The 26,360-nt window shown below is 38.5% G+C and overlaps 1 protein-coding gene and 1 long non-coding RNA gene across 2 annotated transcripts in view; one reads left to right on the forward strand and one right to left on the reverse strand.

Moving 5' to 3' along the window:
* Positions 1-10,127, reverse strand: part of NDUFV2 (NADH:ubiquinone oxidoreductase core subunit V2) — a 44,804-nt gene extending 34,677 nt beyond the window's left edge. The window contains exon 1 of the mRNA XM_024580249.3: positions 9,972-10,127. Coding sequence (XP_024436017.2) covers positions 9,972-10,025 — 54 coding nt within the window. The 5' untranslated portion in view covers positions 10,026-10,127. The remainder of the gene's footprint in view (positions 1-9,971) is intronic.
* Positions 10,128-10,213: 86 nt separating this feature from the next.
* Positions 10,214-26,360, forward strand: part of LOC123478686 (uncharacterized) — a 28,664-nt gene continuing 12,517 nt past the window's right edge. The window contains exon 1 of the long non-coding RNA XR_006653973.3: positions 10,214-10,369. This is a non-coding gene — a long non-coding RNA (uncharacterized lncRNA). The remainder of the gene's footprint in view (positions 10,370-26,360) is intronic.

Consider the following 26,360-nt stretch of genomic DNA (forward strand, 5'->3'; position numbering starts at 1 on the left):
TTTTCATGAAATGTATTATATCCAGAAAATAGAAATTTAAACAGGTTATGAACAATTATAAAGGTCACATCACTAATTAGTGCCAGAACTCATCTTAGATCTTAGTAGTAATGACAAAAAAAGGCTATGACCTCCTTATTTTTAGCCACTTGAATGTAATTATTTGATGTTACCAGAGCCTTAAAACAGCGATTTTCAACTGGTGTGCTGTAAAAAATTTAAAAACATGTAATACCTATTTAGTCAGGGACACTGAGCCCTTTCCCTCAGATTGTCATATTTAAAAAAAAAAAAAAAAGACAACAGCCAACACAATAGCGATCCGGTATGACACCTTGTCTTAAGCCATAAATATATAGGTCATATAACAGAGTTTCATCTTAGTGGTCACGTTGCATAATGAGGTTGTATCTGATTGGTTAATTCTTGGTACCAGAAATCCTTTATTACAACCATATGCACTCAATTTTTAAAAAAGTCACTTTGGTGCTGGCTGGTGTGGCTCAGTGGACTGAGGGCCAGCCTGTGAACTAAAGGGTCACCAGTTTGATTCCAGGTCAGGGCACATGACTGGGTTGTGGGCTGGGGGTGTGCAAGAGGCAACCACACACTGATGTCTCTCTCCCTCTCTTTCTCCCTCCCTCCTCCTCTAAAAATAAAATATTTTTTTTAAAAGTCACTTTGGAGCAAAAATAGTAGATCATTACTATTTTTTGGTAAATCAATAAAATTTATACCTATTTTTGTCAGATAAGCAAAAAATGTATTTTTTGGTGTGTTACAGTATTTTAGTAATTAGTTTATGTGTGCCACAAGAAGAAAAAGGTTAAAAATCACTGCTTTAGAAGGACAGAGTAGGTCTAAGAAACCAAGGCATCTAATTAAGAAAACCAGACATACATATATAGGCAAACAGATTTGAAATGAAAAGGCCTGCCTCCTTTGGCTCACTATGTTCCTATTTAGACAGAGAAAGCTGCATGTATATGCTATATATAAATCAAGCTATTTACTGTATTTTATTTTTTAATATACAGTAAATGCCACTCTTCTGTTCCTATAGAAAATCTAAATATATATACATTGCATAGCATTTCAGCAACTGAATTTCAATGCCTGAAGTTGATTTCTTCAAAATAACAGAAAAAGGGCTCAAATAATTTGCTTATACAGGGCCCAGCAGAAGTAATGCTGGCTTGAGTGTGGTTGGTAGGGTGATAATATGGGTGTAATAATTTATAGTTTTAATTTGAACATTTCACCTAAAATGTCATATGTTGTGCTTGACTGTGATATTTTTGTTACAGAATTACATGCTTATGTTTTATAATAAGATTTTGAAATAAAAAGGGGCACTATTTGCGCCACTGTACAACAAAAGAAGCAATCAAAATGAGAGTAAACTGATAAATATTAGCCCTCATTTTTAATAAGTTACCACATGACTACTTCAAAGTTCCCCTGTTTTGGGTTATTTTTAGGAACTTTGCCTACTTTATATCCATTGTAATAACCATGTCTAACACCTTCAATAAAGAAATAAGATATTACACTTCCAGTCAAGATGGAGGCATAGGTAAACACGCCTCGCCTCCTCACACAACTGCAGCAAAAATTACAACTAGATTACAAAACAAATATCACCCAGAATTGTCAAAAAATCGAGTTGTATGAAAGCTCAACAACCAAGGATTTAAAGAAGCCACATTCACCTAGACGGATAGGAGGGGTGGAGAGGCGGAATGGCGTGGAGAGGCACAGAGACACAGAAATGCCAGTCCCACATTCCTGTGTAGTGGATAAAAATTGGGAAGGATACCTTGGGAGTGAGGGATCAGATGAGACCACCCAGGATTCTTGAACCAGGAAGATAAGTCCCGTACGTTCTAGCTATAAAAATGAGCAGGGATTAGGGTGGTGGAAGAAACTGTGGGATTCTCAGGAGACTCCTCCTAAGGGTGCACAACGGACTTGGGACTTTGGCAGACTCAGCCCCTCTGGGATATTCAGTACCAGGGCAACAGCTGGAAGGGCACCAGGGTCATATAGGGAGAAACTGAAGTGACTGGCAACAGGGCAATTGCCAGGAGGCAGCTTCCTCCAGGACAAAACTCCAGAGGCCAGGCAGCAGCCATTTTCCCCTCTGTGAGTCTTCCCACACACAGGGCCACAGAGCAGTAACACAGGTTGTTCCACCCTGGCAATTACCTAAGGCTCTGCCCCATACAAATTACAGGTATCTTTTCTACAACAGGCCACACTGCTAAGACAGGGAGTCAAAGCAGCCCTACCTAATACACAGAAACAAACACAGGGAAGCTGCCAAAATGAGGAGACAAAGAAATATGGCCCAAATGAAAGAAAAGAACAGAACTCCAGAGAAAGAACTAAATGAAATGGAGATAAGCAATCTATCAGATGCAGAGTTCAAAACACTGGTTATCAGGATGTTCAAGGAACTCATTGAGTACTCCAACAGCATAAAAAAGACCCAAGCAGAAATAAAAGTTACATTAAGTGAAATAAAGAAAAACCTATAGGGCCCTAGCTGGTGTAGCTTAGTGGACTGAGCAAAGGCTTGAGAAACAAACATTCACCAGTTCAATTCCCAGTCAGGGTACATGCCTGGGTTGCAGCCTGGGCCCTCAGTAGGGGGAGTGTGAGAGACGGCCACACGTTGATGTTTCTCTCCCTCTCTCCTTTCCTTCCCCTCTCCAAAAAAAATAAATAAATAAAATTTTTTAAAAAAGAAAGGGAGAAAAATCTACAGGGAACAAACAGTAGAGAGAATGAAGCTGAGAATCAAATCAACAAGTCCGAACATAAGGAAGTATTCAATCAGAACAGCAACAAGAAAAAAGAATTAAAAAAAAAAAAACAAGGATAGGCTAAGGGGCCTCTGGGACATCTTCAAACGTACCAACATCTGACTTGTAGGGGTGCCAGAAGGAGAAGAGGAAGAGCAAGAAATTGAAAACTTATTTGAAAAAATAAGGGAAGAAAACTTCCTTAATTTGGTGAAGGAAATAGAAATACAAGTCCAGGAACCACAAAACATAGACACAAAGAAGACCACACCAAGGCACATCATAATTAAAATGACAAAGATTAAAGATGAAGAGAGAATCTTAAAAGCAACAAGAGAAAAGCAAATAGTTACCTACAAAGGAGTTCCCATAAGACTATCAGTTCATTCCTCAAGAGACTGCAGGCTAGAAGGGACTGGCAAGAAATATTCAAAGTGATGAAAAGCAAAGACCTACTACCTATATTACTCTACCCAGCAAAGCTATTGTTTAGAATGGAAGAGCAGATAAAGTGCTTCCCAGACAAGGTAAAACCAAAGGAGTTCACCATCACCAAGCCCTTATTATATGAAATGTTAAAGGAAATTACATAATAAAAAGAATATGATCAAAACAATGAACATTAAAATGGCAATAAATTCACAACTATCAACAATTGAATCTAAAAAACAAACTAAGCAAACTAGCAGAATTGGAACAGAATCATAGATAAGGAGATCATTTAGCCAGTTATCAGTTGGGAGGGGGAAGGGGGAGAATGGGGAAAAAGGTGCAGGGATTAAGAAGTACAAATTGGTAGGTACAAAATAGACAGGGGGATGTTAAGAACAGTATAGGAAATGGAGTAGCCAAAGAACTTATATGCATAACTCATGGACATGAACTAATGGGCAGATTGCTGGAGGGAATGGGGGTATGAGGTGGAGTTGTGCAAATGGGAAAATATTGGAACTGTAATAGCATAATCAATAAAATATATTTAAAAAAATAAAAATAAAAGATAAAAAAAGAAATATGATATTAAGTTTGCATTAACGTCTTTATGCTACTTAATGATCCATTTGATTTCAGATTCACTTTGGAATAAAGATCCATTCCAGGAACAATAGATCTTAGAACCTGAATAAAACAACTTAATGAGAAAAGGATAAAATCACATCTACTCTTGACTATTATTTCTACAATAAATATTTTAGTATGTTTATTTTACTATAACAGCACATTAAATTGATGTTGCTAAAGACAAGATCACTTTTCTGGGTTGCAAGTCATGGTTCAGAACCTTAACTTACGAAGAAATTTTCCAAATTTCTCCCAAGATACATATTTTTAATACCCTGATAAATTTATTAGCCATCTTAGATACGTAATTACACAGTTTAATCCCAAATAACTGCTTCTCTACAAAAAGAATTCATAGATTTGTCATCTACAAATAGGTAGGTTCTATACCGTTTTACCTCTGAAATTATCATATAAGTTTGTCTACTATACTGATCCCTAAGGACACCTATTAAAACCCTTTTTTTCTATGCAGAGAAATGTTATGTCACGATTTATTTTGTTTCCTATCTTTATGTCAATTTGCTATTCATGACAATTTTTTAAAAATTATGCCTCACCTTGCTTAAAAAAGGATGTAAGAATATATTTCTTTCACCCCATGGTAATTCAACATTAAATAGTCATTACTGACCAGTGACCTAAACCATGATCATGAAAAACATCCCAGGGTCCCCTTCTCTCTCTCAATTTAGTCAGTCACCAAGTCTTACCCATTCTAACGAAACAATTTTTAAATTCTGGTTTTTGTACTACTTCATGTTTCTTGAGACTATCCTGAGTTCAAACACTTTCATTTCTCTCTGGATTACTGCCATAACTTTCTAAATGGTCTCCTGTCTTCCAATCTCACATTTCGCCACATTTCCAGTGATTTTTGTCTTAAAATTATAAACAGGGGAGTGGGGGGGAAGTAGCAGTGGTGGGGATCAATTTAATTATGCTACTCACCTACTTAAAATCATTCATTGCCTACAGAATAAAATCTAAACTCTGTGGTATGAGATACAAGGCCTTTGTGACCTTGCCAGCCTCATCTTCCACAACAGGTCATTCCTTGTCCATACTGTCATGCTCTTTAACGTCATTGTCCTTGTACATAAGAGCTTCCTAAACCTACATTATGTCACCATATACCTCCCTCATCCATCATGACCAATGTTAACCTCTGCCTCTTACCCCTCTAAAGCACCTGAACCACCATCTCTTTTCCCTAGGCAAAGTGAAATCACTTTATAGAACCTATTAAATTTAAATCTTCACCATACATACCAATCTCCCTCAGTAAATTTGAGCAACTTCAGAAAGGTAAGTTAAAATTTTTTAAAAAACAGGACTTGCAAACAAACCCAATTTAGGCTCATACTATGTAATTCTGGGCATATTTGCCTGGGTTATCTTTAGATGTCTCACCTAAAAAAGGGATAACATCCAGCAAAATATCCCACACATAAAGTCGCTTTCCCTTTCCCTGCCCAAGGCAAAGCAAAAAGTGTATAAGCATGGTCCTTAATGTTTATTGAATGAAAGAAATTTCCTACCACTGATTTATACATGCTTCCTGACCTGACTCCAAAAATGGTAAGGTATCTCAATGGAAAACCAGACTAACATGGTCAATGAATCTATAATTTATTACACAATGTACTGGCCTGGTACTAAATAGTGCCCAAAGAGAAGGTAAGTTCCACTATTTATATCTTTGAAATGGAGACTGACTTCACACCTCTAATACAAAGATCTGAATTTGTAGTGTGCCAATAATGGCCTACTGAAACCCACTGAATACACTTAAAAATTTGTCCATTTTCTCTTTCCCCTAAACTGCTTAAGGCTGTGGCAGGCAGAATATGATACCCCAAAGATACCCATGTCCTAATTCTGGGAAGCTGTGAATATGTTAATATACACAGCAAAAGAGAAGTATGTTTACAGATGGAATTAGGGTTGCTAATCAGCTGACCTTAAAATAGGGAGATTATTCTGGATTATCACAGCCCAAGGTAGTCTCAGGACCCTTAAAATTTGAAAGAGGGAGCAAAGTCAGAGAAGGATATGTGACAAATGGTGGAAGCAAGGTCAGAGTGGAGTGATATGATGTGATATGATGTGATGTGACGTGATTTGAAGTGCTGTGGGAGCCTGATGCCCTTGCTGGCTTTGGAAAGAAGGAGACCATGATCCAACACATAAAGACAGCTTCTATAAGATGGAAAAGCCAAGAAACAGATTCTCCCCTACAGGATCCAGAAAGAAATGTAGCTTTGTCAACACCTTAATTTTAGACCATTGGAACCGTGTTAGACTTTTAACATACAGAATCATAAGACAGCAAATTTGTGTTGTGTTATGTCACCAAATTTGTGGTGATTTGTTATAGCAGTAATAGAAAACTAATACAAATGCCTTTTTTTTTTTTTTAATTTTAAGAAGTCCCTTAGAGTCTTTAAGGCAAGATGTAAATACCAGGGGAAACTGCAAAATCAGGTTTAAAAATCTCTAATGGAATGAGAGAAGTTTCATTCTACAAAACTTGGAATTTAGAAAAAAAACAATGCTACCACAGAAGTGTCTACTTCTAGTGTAGCTGGCGGAGTAGATATTATCCCTCTAAACCACTTATGTTATTTTAAAATCTGGAAAAAATATTTTAATAAATAAAAGAACAAAAAACTTTCTGAAGGCATTAGAGAAAAACCAAATGCACACAGGCACAGGAGGGGGGCCTATACTTAAAAGAAGCCAAAGAAGTATTTTTGATTTTTTTCCTCTAACCTGTTTTAGCCTGAAGGCAGGCCCCAGTCAATCAGGTGCTAGGCAGCTAAAACCCTAAGAGAAAACCTGCAAGCTTAATGGCTTGAAGAACACAGGTGAGTTTGGGACAATTGCAGACATGGGAAAGTGGGAAATCCCAGAAAAGGAAGAGCAAGATAGTAGAAGCCCCAAATTCTGTGGATGACCCCCAAACCATGCATGCACATGGGGCAGACTCCAAGAAGCTCTGCTAAAAGAACTGAACCAATATTTGAGTTGCTGCCCACTAGGGAGTTGGGTAGCAGTTTGAGTTCAATTATGTCAACTGCCTACAACTCTTTGGAGGAACTAAAAAAATCTAAAGCCTCTAAAACATACCGCTTACAACATCCAGGATACAATCCAAAATTACTCAACATACAAAACAAATGAAAACAACCCATTTCCAAGAAAAAGGACAATCAACAGAGATTACCAAACAATTTCAAAGCTGCTACAACCACCCTTAAGGTCATATCTTAAGTAAAATACTATCAACGACTGAAATGATAAAGAGAAACGATAAAAATGAAACATAAAAATTCTAAAACTGAAAACACAATCCTTGAAAATGCCACCACAACCCTTTCATCCCTGCTAAACTAAGTAGTGGCTTAGAAGAGAGGAGGTAGCTGTACAGTGATGCCAACATTACAGAAAGTCAAGGGCAGTTACTAAAGGAAAGAAGAAAGTCTCTTCTGACTATCTACTGATCCATAATTCATAATTTTTAGGTAATTCTCGACAATCACTCAATAAGGTATTACAGCACTTTACAGAAAGAAAAATGAGGATCAAAGAGATTAAGAAATATGCTCAAGATCATGGAACTAGTTTTTTCCAAGCTCTTCTAGATACAGTACTAAGTTCTTGATAATTTTAAAGCTATTATAAGCTCAAAAGCCTGTGTCTTAAGAAAACAGCAGCTAGCTAATAAAGCAGAAATTTAAGAAAATAAGCAATTTCTTTGAAAATGTAAATGGTTTTTTTAAAGGTTTCTCTTTTACGAAAGCAATTTTATTAGGGACCTCTTTATTCACACTTTTCCTGATTTTTCCTAGGTCATATGACACCCCACTATTTGTACAAGTAGAGGAAGGGTCTAATTATTTAAGTTACAGAACATATAATGGAATGCTGTGCAGCATTAAAAGTGACAGTATAGAAATGTTTACTGATAAGGAAAGCTGATCAAAATGTACTATGGGAAAAAATAGACTACAAAACAGTGTGAACAATATCATCTGATTTTTAAAAATTCTGTGAGGTCTGTTAATTGCACTTCAAAATGTTAAACATTTTGGTAATTTCCAAATTGATGAGACTATGGGTGATTTTCATTTTTTATTTTACTTGTTGTTCTTAATGTTATGTTTTTCCTACAATGTATTACTTGTGTAAAAACTTATAAATCATACCATCATGCTGTACACCTTAAAATTCTATAATGATGTCAATTACTTCTCAAAAAATTGGAAAAAATAAACATAATTAAATGTATTCATCAACTCAACAAATACTTATTGGGCATATATTACATACCGGGTAATGATTGTTATTAAAAAAAAAAGAGAGAGAGAGAGAGTGAAAGATGCAGAAACTTGATAGAAATGTTCTTCCACTACCTGAAGTTACTGTTCTTTTTCACTGTTAACAGTGCTTTTCAATTTATACCTTCTAACCTCGTTCCTCAAAAACAGAAGAAACTAAAATCTATTTATACTCTAATTCTACCCTTTCTACTAGTAGACAAGGCCTGATCCTCATCAGCCCTCACCTGGGGTTCTGCAAGAGCCTCTAATCTATTTAGTCTTCCCATCTCTGGCTCCTATCAAACTAATCCCCCTTCAATTCCATCCATGATCTACCCAATACAGAAACCTGACCATGTCCCTCTGCTCCTCAAAAACCTTCCACTGACTCTCCAACGGCTCTAAGGTAAAGTCAAATTTTTAGTATGGCATGCAACAGAGCTTCAAGATCCGGGCCCAGCCCACATCTCTCATTTCATCTTGGAACTCTTTACCTGTAACAATGGAGTCCAGCAACACTGCTTGTGGCTTCTCATACAATCAACCTTTTCCTTGCCAACTATCAAGCCCTAGAATACCCTTCTCCCCCATCCATCTGACCCCATTCCCCAATCTGTTACTATCGCCTGCATGAAAAATCTCACACCACCTTCAGACCAAATTGGATGACCTTATTCATACCTCTAACACTGCACTTTTACACTGTATATTGACCTTAATCTAAAGTTTCTCTTATACAAGACTATTAAGACCACAAGAACAGGGACTGTCCAAATCTGATTATGTAATACAAGGAAATAACAGTACCAACCTCGTAAACAAGATTTAGAATTTAAATATTTAACACAGTGCTTAGCACTTAGTCACCAAATGTTACCTGTAGTTATTATCCACATTGTTATATGGATAACATGAGCATTACCTACAGTAGGGCCTCAAACGTTTATTAAAGGAGTAACCTGTGCAAAATGGAAATGTTCCCATTTTACAACTGAGGAAACTAAGTGAGAAAAGTACAGCCAAAGTCAAAAAGATTGAAAAGGCGGTTAAGTCACCATCCAAACTCAGGTGTAACTCTGAAGCCCTAAACTTATTCTCTACTACTATGCACTATCTATATCCCTTTCTCCTGAGAATTGACTCAACTGTTCTATTTTACTGCAAGGACAAAAAGGCTTCTTTCTTTCCAATAAGTGCCCTGTTATAATCGTCACGTCTGTGATCTGCATTTTTAAGTCAACTTGAGTGTTTCAACCTGAGATTCAATTTCCCTGCCTAACCTGAGATGTACCTGGATCTCAAAAAAGGAAACGCTCATAAAATAATCAAGCCAGAGCCTACAATTCCAGAGTTCTCTCCAAAATGCTGCCACCCGACAGCAACAAGGTCAAGGGGTTGACATGCAAGTTGCCTCCTTCGGGAGCGGGGCTACAGTAAACAGATCTGGCCGATCCAGGCACTAGAGTGAAACAGGACAAAACAGAACAGCAAACGGTCCCTTCTTCACCCTCTCCGTGACAAAGGCGTAAACTTCCCAGCCCTGTGTGGGAGGCCACGCAACCGCCGCCGTTAAATTTGCCGACCCTCCCTGGGAAGGTCCTAGCTTGCGGTGGAGCTGCAGCAACCTCTCTGGGGAGAGGGCGAAGGCCACAGTGTCCTTGCCGCCGTCTGGAGGCCTGTCCAAAGCCCGGGGCTCTCGTGTGCTCACAATAAAAGGAGGCAAGGAGAGAGGGAGAAGGGCAGCGGCGGTGCCGGGGCTCATTCCGAGTCTCCTTACCCACTGGGCGGTGAGGCCAGAGGCCCGGGCCCGGAGTGCTGCAGAGAAGAACATGGACGGCAAAACTGTTGGTACTTTCCCGGAGCGCCACAGTAGGATCCCCAGAGAGGCCGGGACGCACGACGTGCGCGGCCCCGAGCCAGGCCTGACGCAACGGGAGCCGCAAGCCGCTCCCTACTTAGACGCAGCAGGGGCGCGCGAGGGCGCTCGAGGGCGCGCGAGGGATGCTGGGGCCCAGGGGGCGGGCATTTTCCTGGGAGAGGGGAGGAGCGAGGGCCAACCAGGGCCCTAAAAGGGCAGGTCTTGCCGGCTTCAATGGGGTCTCATCCTAGAAAGGAAGCGGCCTTGAGCGGCGTCTTGGGCTCTTGGGGATTGAAACACGGACCTGGATTTATGGGGTGAGATTCCCTTGTGGAGAGCCTTATAAGGGTTTAATCACTTCCTTTTTTATTGTGGTTACTTTAAGAAATATTCCGTTTCAACCCCCTATAAATCATATTTTACAGATTATGGAATTGAAGATACGGAAGGTTGCCACAGACCTCCAAATGCCTTTGTTCCCATTCTTTCGCTTTAAGGATGTGTACCGACTCATTTAGGGGTGAAATAATATGATATCTGGAGTCTGCTTCAGAATAATGGAGAGTGGAAGCTATAAATGAAACAGTATTGGCTAAGAGTGGTTGACTGGTGAGGCCGTGCAGTAGTTCTCCTTACTATTCTCGGTACTTTCGTACGTGTTAGAAATTTTCCATAAATAAAAAAAATCTCTTCCTTCTTGATGTTTTGTTTGGTCATCTCTGGAAATTTCAACTAGTACTTATTCAGTAATAGCTATAATATGGACAGCAATGTTTCTTGCTGTGTGTGGAGGGTTTGCCAGGCACTTAGTGCCTCTTGATTTTTCCTTTCTCAGCCTTCTTTTTTTATGTGTCATGTCCTGTAACTACCCCCTTTATTTTGTCCATTTTCTTTGTTATAGAAAACTTGCGAATAATTTCTGGAACTTTCACAGCATTACAGGGATTTTTAGAATTTATTCCTCGTTAATTTAAACATTCTAAAATATTCCATTGCAACTCCTTATGAATCATGTTTTACAAATTATGGAATTGAAGTAACAGAGGGCAGCCAGCCTAGAAATAGACATTAAAAAAACTCTCTTCCTTTGATTTGTCTGTTACATTAGTTTGCTTCTCCAAAATTGGCTGCAGTATTTACCTTTAAAAGGAAAAATATTCTGATGTTCAATGATGATTTAAATTATTTTATTATGAAGTTACCTAAATATATATAAACCCAACACTATTATACATATAACACTGTACTTACAGTTCTTATACAACTAAAACCAAAACATATCACCAATTAAATACATACAAATTTACAAGTTAGTGATTCTAACTGATACGGCATGAATTCTTTGAATCTGGCATGCATGTTTTTGTTATATTCTATTAGGGCCTTCTCTAATCTCCTAGTCTAGCGTAGTTGTCATGATAGCTTCCCTAAATATACCTGCCCCCACTTTCATTACCACATTTACCTCATGATTATAACCTCCAGAGGTGTAGAAACCTGCCCTTCCCAACCTGTGCAGTTCAACAATTGGCAATGTACCTGGCATATGGAAGGCACTGAATATTTGTTGACTTAATGAAAAGTCTGTACATGGTGCAAGTATTTAGCATCTCTAAAAGGGTCGTGTGTCTCAGATTGCATTTATGCTTATATATATGTGTATCAACAAGAGTGCTTTTTGCTACAAGTAACAGGAGACCTAACTAAACTAGACTAAACATTACTGGATTCATTATCTTACATGAAAAGAATTCCAGAGGTAGAGCAGTTCCAAGATTAGATGATTCAGTTGCTCAAGGATGTCCTCAAAAACCTGAGTGCCTTCCATCTTTCTACTCCACCATACACAGCCAATATGAGAACTTGTGAGCTGTGACTCACAAGATAGAAGCAGTTCCAAGTATTAAATGTAGATAACGACTTTTCAAGAAGAAAAGAAATTATTACCTCTCCAGTGTCCCAGATGTTCCTTCAGCGGACTTCTTTGTCTCACTGGCATCCCTATCAAGATAGATAAGAGAACAAGCTCTTGAATCCAGATTCTAGCTCTACTGCTTTCTACCTATGTGACTTTAGGCAAGTTAGTCTTTCTGGGCTTCACTTTACTAATAGTACATACCCTCTTCATAGCTTTATTATGGGAATGAAATGAGTTAACACCTGTAAAGTTCTTTTAAAAGTACCTAGCAAAGTCAGTGGTCAGTAAATATTAGGTTGGGGTCTTCCACAGGAAGCTAACATCTTTGGAATTCACAATCCATAGACAAAGTACATACCTCATTAGTGCCCAGGGAGAAGTAAGAACTTAGTAGGTGTCCCCAATTCCTGTTACATAGAAGCAGAAACAAAGAGTAATATTTAAGTAGCCTGTTAACACTTTCCTTGGATATGGTACAGGAAGTATTGAACTAAAAAGTTCATTTAGGTTTTTTCCATATGATGGCTCTAGTAATGCTTAGTTGTCTTTACCATCATTCGAAATAATTTTGTTACAGTATATTGTGACAGCTGTCATATCAGCATGCATTTTTAAAAAAAAATTTATGAAAATTGGTGAATTTTTGTGCAGCCATTTTAATATTGAAGATGGAAGAAAAATGTAACATTTTTTGCATATTGTGCTTTATTATTTCAAAAAAGGTAAAAACGCAACTGAAATGCAAAAAAAAAAATTTGCAGTGTGTGGAGAAGGTTCTGTGACCGATCGAATGTGTCAAAAGTGGTTTGCAAAGTTTCTTGGTACTATTGGCATTTCGGCCAAATAATTCTTTGCTGTGGGGCTGTCTTATGCATTGGAAGATGTTTAGCAGCACCCTGGCCTCTACCCACTAGCAGCCAATAGTGGGAGATAGCCAACATACTCAAAAATTGGTGAAAATAAAAAATGTGTCTTTCACTTTATGGAAAAAACTAAACAGACTTTTTGGGCAACCCAATAAAATGCTTTTAGTTCAACAGTCATTCAACTGCCAATACATGTGACACAACTCTGTTTACAGGTCCAAAAGATTTTTTAATGTCTAGCATGACTTTGCCTTATCCTTGACCCAAGGATAATTATTTCAAGTGAAAATGTCAGAATTAATATCTCTCACACCCAGTAATGTGAGTTCATTTCTAGAATTACTCCACTTATAAATAACATAATGCACAATCAACTATTCTTCCCAGAGTCCTTAGGATAGAAATATGGGGACTGTTTGGAAAATTCCTGTTCTTGTTCCCACTCTCAAATCCATTGTTTCTGGGCATAGACGGACATGAATATCAGTTATTCCTTTCACCCTATAGGCTTGATTGAAATTGGCTTGATTCTATACTTGTAATGAACATTATGGCTGTCTGATAGGTACATTTCACTATTCTAAATGAGTGCTGCTAATGTAAGCCCAGAGAAGTTGGCCCTAATTATAATGGTCACCTCTTTAAAATTTTTGTGTGTGTTGGGGTAGGAGGTGAGGACTGGGAGTTACGGGAGCTAGACTAATGACCTAATGTGGGAATTTTGGCTCTACCATGCCTCATTTCTTTGCCATTTAAGCCATCACAAATTGGCACTATTGAGGACATGGTATAATGAAAACCATGAACTTTGTAATAAGAGGGAGTTTATTTGAATACTTTTTTTAACTTGATTTTTTCACTCAATGTTTTATTTTTTATATATATTTTATTGATTGTCCTATTACAGTTGTCCCATTTCCACCCCCCCCTTTATTCTCCTCTGCCCTGCATCCCCCTCCCACCTACATTTCCCCCCCCACCACATACCCCTCCTTAGTTGATGTCCATGGGTTGTACATGTAAGTTCTTTGGCTTCTACATTTCCTATACTATTCTTAACCTCCCCATTTCTATTTTGTACCTACTATTTATGCTTCTTATTCCATGCATCTTTTCCCCCATTATTCCCCTTCCCCACTGATAACTTTCCATGTGATTTCCATTTCTGTGATTCTATTCCTGTTCTAGTTGTTTACTTAGGGTTTTTTTGTTTTTGTTTTTTTAGGTTCAGTTGTTGATAGTTGTGAGTTTGTCATTTTACTGTTCATAGTTTTGATCTTCTTCTTTTTCTTAGATAAGTCCCTTTAACATTTCATAGAATAAGGGCTTGGTGATGATGAACACCTTTCACTTGCCCTTATCTGGGAAGCACTTTATCTGCCCTTCCATTCTAAATGATAGCTTTGCTGGATACAGTAATCTTGGATGTAGGTCCTTGCCTTTCATGACTTGGAATACTTCTTTCCATCCCCTTCTTTCCTGTAAGGTCTCTTTTGAGAAATCAGCTGGCAGTCTTATGGGCACTCTTTGTAGGTAACAGTCTCCTTTTCTCTTGCTGCTTTTAAGATTCTTTCCTCATCTTTAATCTTCGATAATATAATTATGATGTGCCTTGCTGTGTGTTTCCTTGGGTCCAACTTCTTTGGGACTCTCTGAGCTTCCTGGACTTCCTGGAAGTCTACTTCCTTCACCAGATTGGGGAAGTTCTTCATTATTTTTTCAAATAAATTTTCCATTTCTTGCTCCTCCTCTTCTCATTCTGGCACCCCTATGATTCAGATGTTGGAATGTTTAAAGTTGTCCCAGAGGTTCCTAAACCTCTCCTCATCTTTTTGAATTCTTGTTTCTTCATTCTGTTCTGATTGGATGTTTATTTCTTCCTTCTGGTCCAAACTGTTGATTTGAGTCCTAGTTTCCTTCCTGTCACTGTTGGTTCCCTATACATTTTCCTTTATTTCATTTTTCATAGCCTTCACTTTTTCCTCTATTTTGTGACCACACTCAACTATTTCTGTGAACATCCTGATTACAGTGTTTTTAACTCTGCATCTGATAGCTTGGCTATCTCTTCATCGCTTAGTTGTATTTTTTCTGGAGCTTTGATCTGTTCTTTCATTTGGGCCATATATTTTTTTGTCTTGGAGCGCCTGTTACATAGTAAGGGGCAGAGCCTTAGGTATTCTCAAGGATGGGGAAACCAACATCACTGAGTTGTGGCTCTGTGTGGGGGAGGGGTCCAAGAGGGAACAATGTCACATACTGGGCTCTCAGCCGGCTTTCAGTCACTTCCTCTGCTACCCACAGGCAAATTGGGGCCTTTTGGTGCTGATTTCCAAGGGGGGGGGGTAGTTTTGTGTATGTTCTAGGATGCTGTGGGTCTCTCCAGTGAAGTCTCCTGTGAGGCTGGTAAGTTTCTCCTGCCACTGCAACCCCCACAGGTGTTTTCAGTCAGAGGTTTGAAGCCTTATTTCGCCACACTGGAATCCTGGGTTGCATAGTCTGTCCTGCTCCCCTGTTGTTCCTCTCAGTTTATCTGCATGCAAATGTGGGACCACCCACTCCACCAGCAGCCACCTCACCAGGTCCACCAGGCACCACCTTCCTCTCCCAAGTCCTCCAAATACCATCTTGCTGTGAGTCCTCTCCACCTGGCTGTCCATCTCTGCCTGCCCCTCTTACCAATCTGGATGAGTGTTTCTTCTCTAACTCCTTGGTTGTTGAACTTCCACACAGTTTGATCTTCTGGCAGTTCTAGTTGTTGGGTTTTTTTTAAATTTATTGTTGTCCTTCTTTTGGTTGTGTGAGGAAGCACAGTGTATCTATCTATGCCAACATCTTGACCGGAAGTCTCTGGATTTGAAATCTGACTTCATTATTTGCTAGATTCTGTGAAGTTTCGGTCCTCAATTTCTGAAAGTACAATTAAAACATTAAATCATTCAGTTTATGGAAAATGATTAACATGGTTCCTGTACACAGTTCTTTGCAGTATCTAACAAGGTGATCCACTTTATCTGTGGAACACTTTAGTCAGGTATTTTAAATTATAGTTATGTCCTAGGCCACATCCTACCTACGAAAGCAGCCTCAGGTGGATCACGGTGTGCTCTGCCTCTTCTGTGCATGCTCTAACAATACTGACTGGCCTGCATTGCCAGATTTTCTAATCAGTAACATGAAATGCAGGCCCAGTCTTGCTCTGAGGGAATAAGAGGAACTAAGAGCCAGTAGTTATAAAATCAAAACTCAAAGTAAGGGGAAAAAGGATAAAGTTACTGCTGGATGAGCAGGAGAAAGTTTTGGGGTGGGGCGAGAAGTACTTCAAACAAGAAGATGCCATGGCGAGTGATACGGTCTCAGTGGCATGCTGAAGTATTAGATCCGTTTCATGCTATTTCACACTGAAATGAGGGGGGATGTAAGCTTAGTGAATAATTTCAAGATCCTTCCAAATTCTTCTCAAGTTAATCTTGGATATGTGGGACAAAAAGGGGAAATGAAAATCAGAAGGCCAACTTAACTGTACAGACTTCAAGAACAAACTTTAAAAACGTAATAAGCAGAACGTCACTTAAGCCATTATCAGATTCAGGTCACTTGTGACTTAACTACTGTGGGACTAGATCGTAATGGCTGCCATGGCTCAAGTGATCTTTTCTCTCAGAGTTTGATCAATGCTTTCCTACCAAGTAACCAAAGTAGTTAAACAACAATGAATATAATTTTTGCCTAACAGATTGGCAACATTTTAATATTTCTAATTGCTAATATTGATGACCGTAGTAATGTAAGTAAGATTAGCCTCTCCAGAGGTTAATTTGGCAGTATGTATTCAGTTTGTTAATATGCATACTGTTTTTCCCAACAAAAATTTTACTTCTGTGAATTTATCCGAAGGAAATAACCGGAAAAATACAATTGCATGTGTAAATGTGTTCATCACAGTGTTATTCATCCTGAAATCCTGGAAGCCCTGTAAACGATCGTCATCAATAGAGAAACGATTGAATGAATTATGGTACAGCCATACAATGGGATGCTGCTCTGCAGATTTAAAAATAATGAAGATTGGTATTTATCATAAAGGAAAAATGACCATATGTTAAATTTAATTTTAAAATTTTTATAAAACAGGATGTATAATATGACCACACTTTTTGTGTGTGCATAGAAAAAAATATGGGAAGGTACACATCAAAATGTTATAAGAGTTCTTTCTGGATGATGGGATCAAAGGTAATTTTAACTTTTTTTCTCCACACCTTTTGTATTGTTTGAATTTATTTCAATTAACATGTTATTTTATTAAAAGATGAAATAAAGCTGTGTTTATTTTGAGAAATAGTCTAATAAAGGAAAAGGAAAAGTGAGAAATTAATACATAATTCTCTTCTAAACTGACATATTTTTAGTACATGAAAACCTCTTCAGAGTGTACTTCCTTTTACTGCTATTAATTTTTATTTCAGGTTTTAATTTAGGGCATCAATGAATGTGGGCTGGGAGGAAGGAAGTGGGCCAGTTCTTAGGCATTTGGGGCAGTTTTAATTCTAGGCAGAAGAAACAGCTCAGGATTCCCTCTCACAAAGTTCCTCCTAAAATCTCTGTGCTTATCTGAATTCATGTCTTCCCTGACCAATTACAAAAAGATTCACATAAAATTTCTTTAATAAACAATTCTCCTTGCTCATATAAAATATTCCTTAACTAAGAAGATTATATTGCATCTCAGTAGCTCATTTGCTTCATATACTTGCATGGTATAGTATAAATAGCGTAAGCTGTACAATGAGAGAGTGATCAGAGTGGTGTGAAATTGGTCAGAAAAGACTTTCATTCCTTCATGTACTATACAAATATATTTTCAGCTCTTATTATGTGCTAGGCAGTAGGGCACTGGAGATACAAAGGGAGAAGTCTTGGGACAAGGGTCTCAAGGTTTGGGCAGTTCTAAATGTTATTACTAAATATTATTCCTGCTAAATGTTAAAATGTAGCACAGTATAAGGGGTTTTGCAGACCACTTATGACCTTGACAGGAACTCAATAGGATAAATGTAGCCTACTGCAAAGAAGAAATCAACATGTTCCTGACCAAATAGTGTATACAAGTAATGGCTAAGACTCCCCTCTGAGAAACAGAGCCTTGTCTCATTTCCTTGCTGCAAGTAAATAAAACTACCTGTAACAACCATGTCTTGTTCTTGAATGGAGCACCTCTAAGTAACACCTTCTTGGGAAGATATTACACACTGCAGAGAAACAATTATAATACAGAGTGTTACGTGCAAGATGAAATTGGAACTTAGAGGAACGAGCCAAAGTCTTGCTGGGAGCATTAGCGTTAGGCTGACACTTGAAGGCTACATAGGAATTTGCCATAAATAGAGTTTCTAGGAGGTACATTTTCGCCTGGAAGAAGTGAAAGATAAGTATTGTTAGAGAGCAACTAAAAGATTGAGGTTGAGGGAAAAAAAAAACCCTCCTAAACTGATTCTGCTAATATAAAAAATTAGAGGCCCTGGCCAGGTAGCTCAGTTGTTTAGAACATTGTCTTGCTACCCCAAGGTTGCAGGTTTGATCCTGGTCAGGGTACATTCAAGAAGCAACCAGTGAATGCATAAGTGGAACAACAACTCACTCTCTCACCTTCTCTTCCTCCCTTCTTCTCTCTCCTAAATCAATAAATAAAAAATTTTTTAAATGGTTACAGGAGACATTTTCCCCATTCCTCTGGGGCCCACTTCCTGCCAAGTAATTTCAGTGCATAGTAACAAAGGCCCTTGATGGTGGTGCTGGGGCCTCCCTCGTCCTTTATAGAAGCAAGATGCTTTTGCCAGTGACTTGCACACTGTTGTGTGTTAGTATTGAGAAGGCATGTAATAGAATTTTTAAGCCAGCTATGAAGTGGCTGTAGTATTAGGGAGGTAGAAGGACAGGAATCATTGTAAGGATTCTGAGATAGTCTGATTTGATGAGTCTTGGTAGCAACATTTTAGAGCAAGAAAAATTACAAAAAGATCTGGTCCAATTTACCCAGCAGATTTTTTTTTAAAGTTACTGAGATCTCCAATATCTCTAACTGCCTTCTTTAATAATACATTGTTAAATCAAGTGTTCTGGGTAAATGCCCTAGTATATCTCTGTAAAACTTAATGAGAAGATTCATTTTGTTTTCCGGATAGTGGAGAAGTAACACTGTTTCCTAGCTCTATCTAGCTCATGTGTTTCTCATGTTTATGTAGTTAAAGGTCAAAAGCTGACTAAGAACAGATGAGTCCTTTCCATTTGCATCATTTTTCAACTTTTCAAAGGACTTAAAATAAACTATCATTTTTCCATTATTTACTTAAGGGATCTGTTTTTGCAGAATTTGTAGCTCCTGGGAACCCCCCTATCATTCTTACGAAGTACACAATCTGATTCTTACTCATCTATCAACAACTAAGAAATGTCAGTATTAATATGCATGATTTAAATCACCTAAAACAGAACAAGACAACTGAGTTGGCTATTAATATTTGTGACTTTTCCAAATATCTTACATGTATGGAATCAGGAAATCACTTCCTTGAAATAGAGGAAATGATAGAGATAGAAATGGAGAGAGGGAGAAAAAGAGAGAGAGAACGAGGGGGTGGGATAGAGAGAGGAAATAAGAGGATGTATTTCAGTTCTGAAACCAAGGATTAATTTCCTTGACTAAAAAAAAAAAAAAAACCCTCTCCTAACCAGTATTTCATCTGAGGTAATAATGACACATTCTTAAAACCTACTTCACTCCTAGACTTGTAAGGGCTTGCAAAAATTTATAGCTGACCTTATGTAGAGAAGGATTTGCACTAGTTTTCACATAGATTCACTTCTCTGTTGAACTTCAACGCAGAATCTCTGTGAGATGCCACTTGCCAGAGTATATGCAGCACCTACATCCTCACTAGTCAACCTCTAGATAAACCTACATTCTAGATTCTACTTGCCAATGCCTGTGCTGTACAACTCATTCTGACAGTAATGATTTTACTGCATACAGTTTCTTTTGTCCATCTTAAGGTTTTATCAGGTTAGCATTTTGAAAGGTACTGAAGAATGAAGTTACACAGCCAATATGAGAACTTTAAAAAAGGCTTCAAAGCCTTTTTGACTTTTCTTTGATATTCTTGCAATAGCAAAACTTCCCCTCTTCATGACTACTTTCTGAATTGACATAATATTTTGTTAAATGTGTAACCCAAGAGAAAAAAAGTCCTATGAGGGACAGACTTTTTCATTCACTAAACCATTCCTCAATCCACTTAATATTTGCCAAGTTCCTTTCATGTATCCAGGATGGGGCACCAAGTGTTGAAATGTCAAGATAAAGGATACAGTGCTGTCCTCAGGGAACTCACGGTCTAGCTGTTAGTACACGACTGCGTTCTCAGGTAGATCCGTCTGCTAGTGAGAATGGAACGTGCAACCTCAAACTCTCTCATTATATGATCTGCCCCCTCTGAAATCTAATGTACTTTTTTCTGCAATACAGTTTTGCAACTTGTCCTGTTGTCTTAGGAATATTTAACCTTCAAAATAACAAACATTGACACCTACCATAGTCAGGTGTTAAGAATATTGTAGGAGGCACACTAGTAAGATGCCCTTAATGATCCCTGCTTCCTTGTATTCATGCCCTTATGTAGTCATCTCCTTTTAAGTGTGGGCTGGACCTAGCGGCTTGCCCCTAACCAATAGAATATGGCAAAGATGATGAGATGTCACCTCTGTGATTACCATATTTTGCTATGTATAATGTACTCCCTTGCATAATGTGCTCCCATGGTTTTGTGCTCATTATACACAGGATTATTATACTCATGGTATGTATTCATTATACCCATGTATAATGTGCATCCTTATTTTTCCCTAAAAAGACTGGACAAATAAGTGGACATTATACACTGCAAAATACAGTAGGTTGGAAAACACTCTTCTGTCTCTATTGCCTTCTTGGCTTACATGCTTTAGTGAAGCAAATTGCCATGTTGAAGAGGCCCACCTAGCAGGAGGGTGGCCTCTAGCCAACAGCAGTCTAGGAACTGAGGCCCTCAGCTTACCTGTCCATGAGGGACTTAATCCTACCTATGACCATGAGAGCTTGGAAGCAGATCCTTTGGAAGCGACTTGAGCCTTGGCCAAGGTCTTGATTTCCACCTTGTAAAAGACTCTGAGAGAGAACACCTAGTTAAACTGTACCCTGGCTCCTGACTCACAGAAATGGTGAGATAACAAAGTATTTTGTCTTAAGTCATTAAGTTTTGAGGTAATTTGTTATATGGTGATAGATAACTAATATGGAAGTTATCCTTCTTCTTAAGGAGTTAACAGTATAGTTGGAGTCAGACAGAATACTAACTACAGGTTTGTGTTAAAAGCAGTGTCATCTTCAGTAACTTGGAAGAAGTTTAAATAAGGGATGCAAGTCTGTGATGCTGGCATTTTAATTCTGGTCTTGAGCTACCTTCATTCCTGTCCCTATAGATTTTCCAGCTGGAAAGGTTCTTATGCAGCTCATCCCTTTAGTTCTTACCTTGTATTCCTCCGTCAAAGAAGAATAATGATACGTGTTGTAATTTTACACTAGACTACTTGTTCCTCGAGGGTAGGAAGAGTATTTCATTAGTGCTCCTTCAGAGCCCCTAGTTCATGCCCTTTCATATGAGGAGAGGACTCAACTAAGTATGAATGATGAACTATATTCTCACAATTTGTAAAAGAGCAAAAAACACAGGAAACACCTCAGAGTTTCCTGAAAGACCTGAGAATTCTGGTGCACGGACCTGAGATGGGGTGGGGCGGGAGCTCCACAGCAGTCCTACTTGGACTCTCATGTATAATTCATGAGCCAAACGTAAGAAACCGGGGAAGACTGCTACAGGCAATATTCACTGTGACACTGCATAGTTCCTCTGGATGCTTTCCAGAATCACTCAAACAAAAGCTTAAAGTGTTATTTTTACTGATTGTATCAGAGGCTGGCTGTGCTCTCTCTATAACCCCTAGGCATTCACCATAACAGTATATGCCAGAGCAACCAACTGTAAACACCCACAACTCTCCACTTAAGGGCTTCAGCCCTAAGTACAGGGTGCAGGCCTTAGCCAATGACCATGAGAATGGGAGGAAAAATCCCCAAGTTTCCTTTCCTTTCTTCAGTGCGATGATTCAGAGATATGTTCTATGCTGTCATCCATAGTTCCTCAGTGACATTGAACCCCAGGTACTCACAGGGGAAACCCACTCAACATTTCCTTGGGTCACCCCCAAAATAAACTTTTACTGAGATCTTTATTTCTAAGTTGGTTTCTGGAGAAACCCAACTTATGATGCTGGTGAACAAATAAACAAAGATAGGAGGCTTAACTCAGTGTCATTGAATTGGTTCTGCTGAAGCTGTCCTGCTTGGTGCCTCAAAAAAAAAAAACTAGATATAGCTTGTTGAAGTGGGATCCAATGGAGAAGGCTGGGGAGGAGGGGCAACATTTGTGGGTGAACTTGCTCACTGGGGTGGGGTGAACTGTGGGGGCTCAGATCCTGCTTCTGGTGCTGAAAGAAAATAAGGTTGTAGGGTTGTGTACAAAGGGTGTGGAACAAGAGATTATAGTTTCTGTGAGCAGTTGGCTTCCAAGATCCTGCCTGCAGGAGTCTAGCACCCTCTCAGAGAAGCGAGCATGGTGATGGCAGGTTCCAGTTGTGTTTGGGTATCCAGGCAGCCAGGCAGTGAGAAGGAATGGTGTCAACACAGAGCTAGATGCAGGGGCTCAGTCAGGGTCAGTGGGAGCCTTCCATTCATGGAGGATGAGCTGCCAGAACAAATCAGGGCCCCAGTGCTAGAGCCTTTGATACTGACCGTGAAACAACACATGAACTCAGGCAACAGGAACAAAAAATAAGTGAGTCTAAGACTGGGCCATGAAGATAGTATGAAAAGCATGGGCTTTGGAATCTAAGAATTTTTGGTTTGAATCTCACCTTCCTAACTTTCCAGAACAGTGACTTCGGGCAAGTTGGTTAGCCTCTGAGTTCAGTTTTCTCATTGGTAGAATGGGGATAAGGGTTCTTCCCTCACAAAAGTTGTGCAAGGATTTTAATGATAACATGTAAAGTGGGAGTACAAGGTAAGTGTATTACTTACTTCTATGACTGAGGAAGCGGGGGCAGCCCTGAGAGGCCATGCTTTCCGCTGGAACCAGAACTTGCTTTGGAAACAGAAAGAAGGTAATAGTGTTCTAAGAAACATGAGTGATCAAGGAGCTCTGTCATATCAGCCAACCATTTTTGCTGAAAATGATGCATTCCAGGCAGAGGAAAGAGGAAGCAGCACAACTGAGGTCATGACTGGGGTTGTTAAAGAGGCTGGCCCATCCTGAGAACAAGTGTGTGTGTGTGTAGAGGTCGGGGCAGAGGAGAGAAGGAGAGAAGAAGAGCTGTAGAGGTCTTCAGGGTGTCAGACCATGTATTCCCTACTAGGGACTCAGCACTAAGTCAGGGGTGATGAGTTAGAGAGGTTCAGATGCTTCCTGCCTAAGGTCCTAGGAACTGGTCAAGGCTAAGGGTGGTAATGAAATCCAGATTGTGCTCCAGCAATGGGGACAGGAAGATTGGAAGAGCAACAGATCAAGAAGGGCTTGACCAGATTTCAATTCCAAGATAGCTAATCTGCAAACACCCATGCATCTGGAGCCATATTGATCTTCTGGGACAGGGTGATAGGCAAGTGTTGAACTTTCAGTAAGGCTCAGGTACAAACCAATTAAAATGGACACTGGCCAGTATGCCAGATGGGCATCAGTGCCTGCTGATTATCAGCCTTGTCTCCAGGGTCTGTCAAATAGCACTGCAAGTGCATACCATGAGTGCCCCAGGTAGTGATTAATACACAGAACTTGTAGAATGTTCTATTTTCAAGGCATACTTATCAGACTAAATTTGTATTAATTAGGCCTGTTAAAAAGGAGGGGAGGTTACAAAAAAAAATAGGAGTCTTCTGAGAAATGTAGCTATTTAAATCACAATACATGTGCTGCTTATATCAAACATAAAACAGTTTATCCTTATACTGACCTAGACATCTACATGGGAAAAATATCAAACTGTTCTTCACTCAAAAGAAAACTGCTTGCCTTATCTTTGGGTTGATTGATAATTTTTTAAATGATTTAGACTTCCCAATAATTTTCTAGAATATTGACAAAAATAGTTGCTAACAGCTATAAATGAACACAGAGCTTGGCTTCCTTCAGCAAAGCTGGGTGGAAGACTTGTCATCCCACCAAGCCCTACCTCCGCCTGAACAATCCAGCAAGGTCCCAGAGGAGTGGCTATGCTCTTGCTTTGGTCTCTTGAACTTCTAAGCCCTTCCAGGTCTTACATGGTAAAAGCCAAAAATATGGTGGCTCCCATGCCTGCAAATGGGTCCAGCTATAATCACCTAAACCAGCCAGAAAGATCACCATCTGTGGAAGTACAAATATTTATTTTTAAATAAATCAGAGCTTTGATAAAATTTGGTTTCAAACCACAGGCAAATATAGTAATCTCTGAAGGATTTAGCAAAGTTCTTTTTTTTCTATTTCCAGTTTTATAACATAGCCGTAGATTTGCTTAGACTAAAGCTGATTCTAAGAGCCCCCAAAAGTTCAAAACAAAGGAGAAGGTCAAATGGAGCAATGTACACTGACGAAGAGTCTGAAACAGACTGAGCAGGTACCTCAAGACAATGCCCTTTCTTCATCGTGTGTTTTCCTCATGCTGAGAGAACCTGGCGTACTTTGGCTGTGTGCAGATGTTCAGGGGCAAGTGTTTTTTTGGGTGGGGGGTATATTTTTAGACTGACTTAACAAACCCCACATCCAATCTGAGTTTTTCTTCAAAATGCTTTCAGTTTATTTTCTCAATATAATTTTCACCAGGCTCAGAGATGTTTTTTCTTCCAATGCTATGGATGTCTGTTTCAGAACATCTTATCTTGTGGTGTTCATGGGTGAGGTGGGTCACACTGGGCACACTTTGGGCGACATCACCTAGAATCATGCCAGCATCCAGTAGTGTTTTACCTACATCATGATTATAAATAGAAATTGAGGCTGGAGCACTGCTTCATCCTATTAGTGCTAAATGTAGTCCCATCCAAGGGCACTGCAGGTCCTTCCCCTGCAGATCAGATGCACTGTGACTCTGGTCAGCTGGCTGGATCTGTGACCAATGAGAATGAGAGTCTCAGTACATTACTTTCATATTTTTGTAATATGTTGTATAAGTATTTTTAATAACAGTAATATAATATTCAGATAAAATTCAGGTTCATTTTGTTCCTCTCCTCAATTGCCTTCCTCTACTTTTCTCCCAGGAGACAACCCTCAGAAGTATCCTCCAGTACATGATTCTATTTATTATGTATATATGTATGCATCTTCCATATATAGTATTTTTTAAATTTAAAATAATTTGTATCATACTGTTTAAACATTTCTATAACCCATTTTTTCCCTCCCAGTGGTACTTTTTTGTGTGTGTGATCTATGTTAATAATGCTAATATACCTAGCTTTTTTTTTTAAACTGCTATTTTAATGTCCTTGGGAATATAATATCCTTTATTTTTCATTCCCACTCTGATGGATTTTAGATTATTCCCAACTTTTTGTAACTGTGTCCTGTGCGCATATTTGCAAGTTTCTCTAAAAGAGGACTTTCTAAGTCATGGGGGATGTAAATTTTTATTTTTATTGTGTTGTTAATTTGATATAGTTGAAATAAATAGTTGAAAATAAATAGTTGTATTTATTTTCACTTTATGCAAGTTCCTAGTTTCTGCATCTATTCCAATATTGCATATTGTCAGGTTAAACATTTTATAGATAATCAGAGGGATATAAAATGGTATCTAATTTTAATTTGCATTTCTCTGAGTACAATGAGGAGCATATTTTTGTGAATTGTGGCTATTTGGTTTTCCTTTTCTATTCGTATTTTTGCCCTTTTTTGAAAATTAGGGGTTTTGTTTTGTTACTTATTAATGTAAATTCTTGTGTATCTTAGATACTTAATACATACTACAAATATCTTCTCCTCATCTGTGGCTTGTTTTTAATCAAATTTTCAAGTTGAGCTTTAATTTTGGTGTTGTTTACACATTATAAGCAAATTTCTAAATCTTGCCATTTACAGTTCATGCTTTTTTTGTCTTGTTTTGAGAAATTCTGCTTAACTCAAGGTCATGAAGATAATCTGTATATTTCCTTCTAATAGTGTAAATATGCTTCACATATTTCGGTCTTTATTCTTTTTGTAACTTATCTGTGAATAGAGTGTTATGTAAGAGTCTCATTTTATTTACTTACATATAGAAAGTCAATTTTTTGAATACTGTAATTTTCACAATGGAAATAACTTTCTGGTTATATAAACAATTCATGGTCGTTGTTAAAATTCAAGCAATTATTTAAAATTTCAAGAAATACATTAAATGTCACCCGAAACCCTAGGG

The sequence above is a fragment of the Desmodus rotundus genome, chromosome 10 (genome assembly GCF_022682495.2).
Source record: "Desmodus rotundus isolate HL8 chromosome 10, HLdesRot8A.1, whole genome shotgun sequence".
In the NCBI taxonomy this organism is placed as follows: Eukaryota; Metazoa; Chordata; class Mammalia; order Chiroptera; family Phyllostomidae; genus Desmodus; species Desmodus rotundus.